At 31.5% G+C, this 3,721-nt stretch overlaps 1 protein-coding gene across 1 annotated transcript; it reads right to left on the bottom strand.

Annotated features, from left to right (window-relative positions):
• Positions 1 to 1,214: 1,214 nt before the first annotated feature.
• On the bottom strand, positions 1,215 to 2,065 carry K444DRAFT_614272 (uncharacterized protein; the record flags this gene model as incomplete). The annotated part of the gene is made up of 3 exons (XM_024880512.1): positions 1,215 to 1,669; positions 1,730 to 1,786; positions 1,964 to 2,065. Coding segments are annotated over 3 exons (225 nt in total), but the record flags the coding sequence as incomplete, so codon positions are not given.
• Between the last annotated feature and the right edge of the window lie 1,656 nt (positions 2,066 to 3,721).

Here is a 3,721-nt window from a genome sequence, read left to right as displayed (position 1 = left end):
ATGACGCATACGGCTGGGGCTAGTATTTAGAACACTAAAGCTCCTGTATTCAGAGCTTCCCTCCTTAGTTTAGAATCCTCGGATTAAGAGCCACTCTACCTGCTTTCCAAGCCCAGAGCCCGGTTTCGTAACAATTATTATATAGATTATTATTTACTATAGCTATATCTAGTAAGAATTAATTCTTTTTTTTTATAAATCAAGCTAAATTAAGACAAATAGTATATATTATTATTTCTATAATATTAGAGAGCTTATTAAGATTCTTTTTTCTAATATATAATATTATAATATAGCTAGATAAAAGCTAGCTATATTATTATAAAGTGTTTTTTTAATTAACTAGATTATAATATATAAAGGCCTTACTAAAACAAGCTAATACTATTATTATTACTAGTAAGGCACTCTTATAAAAATAGTAATAATATAATAGTAATAAGAAAACTAAGCTATTACTAATATTTATATTCTAACTAATTTAAGTAATTTAAGAAAAAGAATTATCTATTATAAATACTCGAGAAATCAAATCCAGAATAAGAGATCGGGAATTATTCTTAGTTATAATAAGGGTAATAAAAGAATTATTCGGAATAAATCTATATGAATAGGAGTTTATAATATATAATAAGAATAAATAACTAGCTAAAGGCATATTAGAAAATAATTAAAGAAAATAATAGTTAAATAGCAGAAAATATACGACTTTTATAAATATTAAAAGTAATAGCAGGCCCGTATATATACTTTACCTAAAGTAGTAAATACTAAATCCGGGAAAGCAAACTATAGTATTAAGATAATAAATTAATATATATTAAATTTTAAAAAAAAAGTACTAAGGTATATATTAAATAGCCTTATATAAGCTAAGCTAGTACTTATATAAGATTACTTAAATATTAATTTTCTATAATAATGAATTAATTATTTTTCTCGAAATCTTGATTTTTTTTAGTTCTAGAAATTCTTTAATATAAGGTATTTATTAGTAAGTAATAAAATAATAGAATAAATTAGTGAGTTATGAAACTATAGTATTAAATTCAGTATAGAACTAATCTCTATTTCTTCTATAAGGTTCAGGGAAGCTTTCTCTAAATAGAAGGCCCTAATAATATATATATAATTATTGCAAAATAGCAAGAAATAGTAATTTATATAAGTGGTTATCTAATTAAAAGAAGCTCTAAAGGAAGCCTCTGGAAATAAAAGGGGGCCGCTAAGTAAGCGAAGCTAAGCTCCCTAGTACCCGTATATACGATATACCCCTCAGAGGCTTCTAATTCTATATATAAAGGAAATAGCTAGTAAAGTACTCCTACGGAGTACTCCTAGCAAAGCAAAAAGGAGTATATATATATAGTCTATCTCCCCTAATTAAGAGCTAAGAAACCGTCATTCCCTAATGCCTTATATTAAGCTAATAGAACCAAAAGGGGTAGGAAGCAAAGCGTCCCCAGATATCTCCGGTAGTATACTTAGTTCCAAAAAAGCCTAGCTCTAGCCCCGGACGGCTCCGCAAGCCCAAAGCCAGGAAACCACATCATATATACTATTAATACTCAAAGTCCCCTGGTAACTTCCCTCTATTCTTTATCTAACCCTTCTTCTCAAGCTGCCCATATAGCTTCTCGTATCCCTTTGCCAAGCGTTCTCGTACGGCCTTTAATTACTCGTCCATAGGCTATGGATCAAGTTTCTTGGTATAGGAACCAGTGGTTACAAGCTCTAGAATAGAGCAATTAACGGGCTTCCACGGGTGCTTTTCCGCTCTTGTTTCCTTATAAGAGTACGAGTGGCCTTGCAAATCAGATCATCTAGCGAGAGAAGCAAAGATCCCAAGTAAAAAGCGTTCGTTTTACTAAATTAGGGCCTCAAAGACCCTTCCGTATTACTCGAGTATACGAACGGGCTCTCCAAGCGTATTAGCCTCAATTACCAAAGCGAGTTACTATACTCCCCAAATAGGTATAAACTTGGCTACTATTACTTGAAGAAAGTCCTTGATTACCAGGAATCCCTCGACTTCTGTAACTCGGTAGGTTTGAGCTCGTACGAGAGCTTAGTACTAATTATTAATCCAGGCTTTGGGAGATTCTGAACCTATTCTGCCACGGTCCAGAATTCTGTTATAATCCTCCCTTACTTATTCCCGCATATTATTCTCCGATGGCTGGAATTTATTACGAAGAGCTCGTATAATATTCTAAAGAGAGAGCCTCTGCTAGGAAACGAGTAACTCAAGATGTGGTGCGAGCAGAGCAGGTTCTACCGTATGGTGTACCTAATCCCAGATATTCTAATACCGAGAGCTTTGCGTTAACTAATTCGATTGCTTGACAGAGTACTCCTTGAGCCTGAACGAGTATTCCTCCTTAATATTATTAAAACGAGCTGGACGTGGAGCTCTTGGTCATGCTCCCTTCTCTGCTTCTGGCCTCCTATCCGTATCCCATATCGCTAATAGAGTATTTCGCTCGATATTCGATTACTCAATTATTTAATCGATTATAAGAGGTGGGGGGGGGGGCTCTGCAGAGAGCAGGTGAGGAGCTTCTGGAGTATCGGGATTAACGAGGTACCACACGTTTCGAAAGGTGGAATTGATTTTAAGCTCTGCGTACTATGCAGGGAAGCTTCTGCGATTAGTAAGGCGTATATTAGAGACTAGTAAAGCTGCTATTCTAAAGAGAGGAATAAAGGATGAGAAAAACAGGTAAAACGTGTTCTTTTGGCGGTTATGACCGTAGTAAGAATAACCGCAATTACTAGAACGCTTACTAATTACTAATAGAGGTATGTAGCTAGTGCGCCAGGCTCATAATTATTGTAAAGTAGTAAGAAATAGTGATTTGCATAAGTAGTTGTCTAATTAAAAGAAGCTCTAAAGGGAGCCTCTAGAAATAAAAGGGGCCGTTGAGTAAGCAAAGCTAAGCTCCCTAGTACCCGTATATATAATAATAATTAATAATTTATAAGCCTAATACTTATAATATAAATAGTAATTAGTTATAAAGTTAAAGGGCTTCTAATTTCCCTAATTAATACCCGTAATATCCGAGATTCATTATATGCCCTTAAGTCACGTGTGATCCTGTATATATTATAACTATATTCTTTTCCTAGGATCTTATTCCCAAGATTCATTAATTTATTCTAGTAAATATTTAATTAATTATTTATTTAATTAAGATAAACTTCTAGTATCTTAAGAAATAGTTTTATTAATATAATCTAGATAATAGATATAAAAATTATTTAATTAGATTAGAGCTAAGTAAGTAAGAAGGAAAAGTAATTATATTTTAGGTATAAGGGCTAGCTAGTAATTATAATTTTATTTAGAATCTGAGTATTCTAATTAGCTTAATTTAAAGTACTAAGGCATTACCTCACGAAATTAATACTACTTATTAAATCTCGTATTAGAATAATCTAAATAGCTATATAAAAAGAATTCAATAAATATTTATATAAGAAACCTATATAAATATTTCTGAGATTCTAGAGATTATTTACGGGCTTCTAGGAGTATATATTAATTAGTTATACTAATTTCTAATTAGAACTAGTATAAAAACTAGTAATTAATTTAGGTAGTTCTTTATTTTTATAAAAAAACCTCTTTATATTATTATATATTCTTTTTCTTTCTAATAATTATATATATAATAACTTTTTCTATTATTATTTTCTAGTCTTTTTTTCTGCCTTT

Source organism: Hyaloscypha bicolor (assembly GCF_002865645.1).
Source record: "Hyaloscypha bicolor E unplaced genomic scaffold K444scaffold_92, whole genome shotgun sequence".
Classification (NCBI taxonomy): Eukaryota; Fungi; Ascomycota; class Leotiomycetes; order Helotiales; family Hyaloscyphaceae; genus Hyaloscypha; species Hyaloscypha bicolor.
This window is presented reverse-complemented; position numbering and strand designations above follow the sequence as displayed.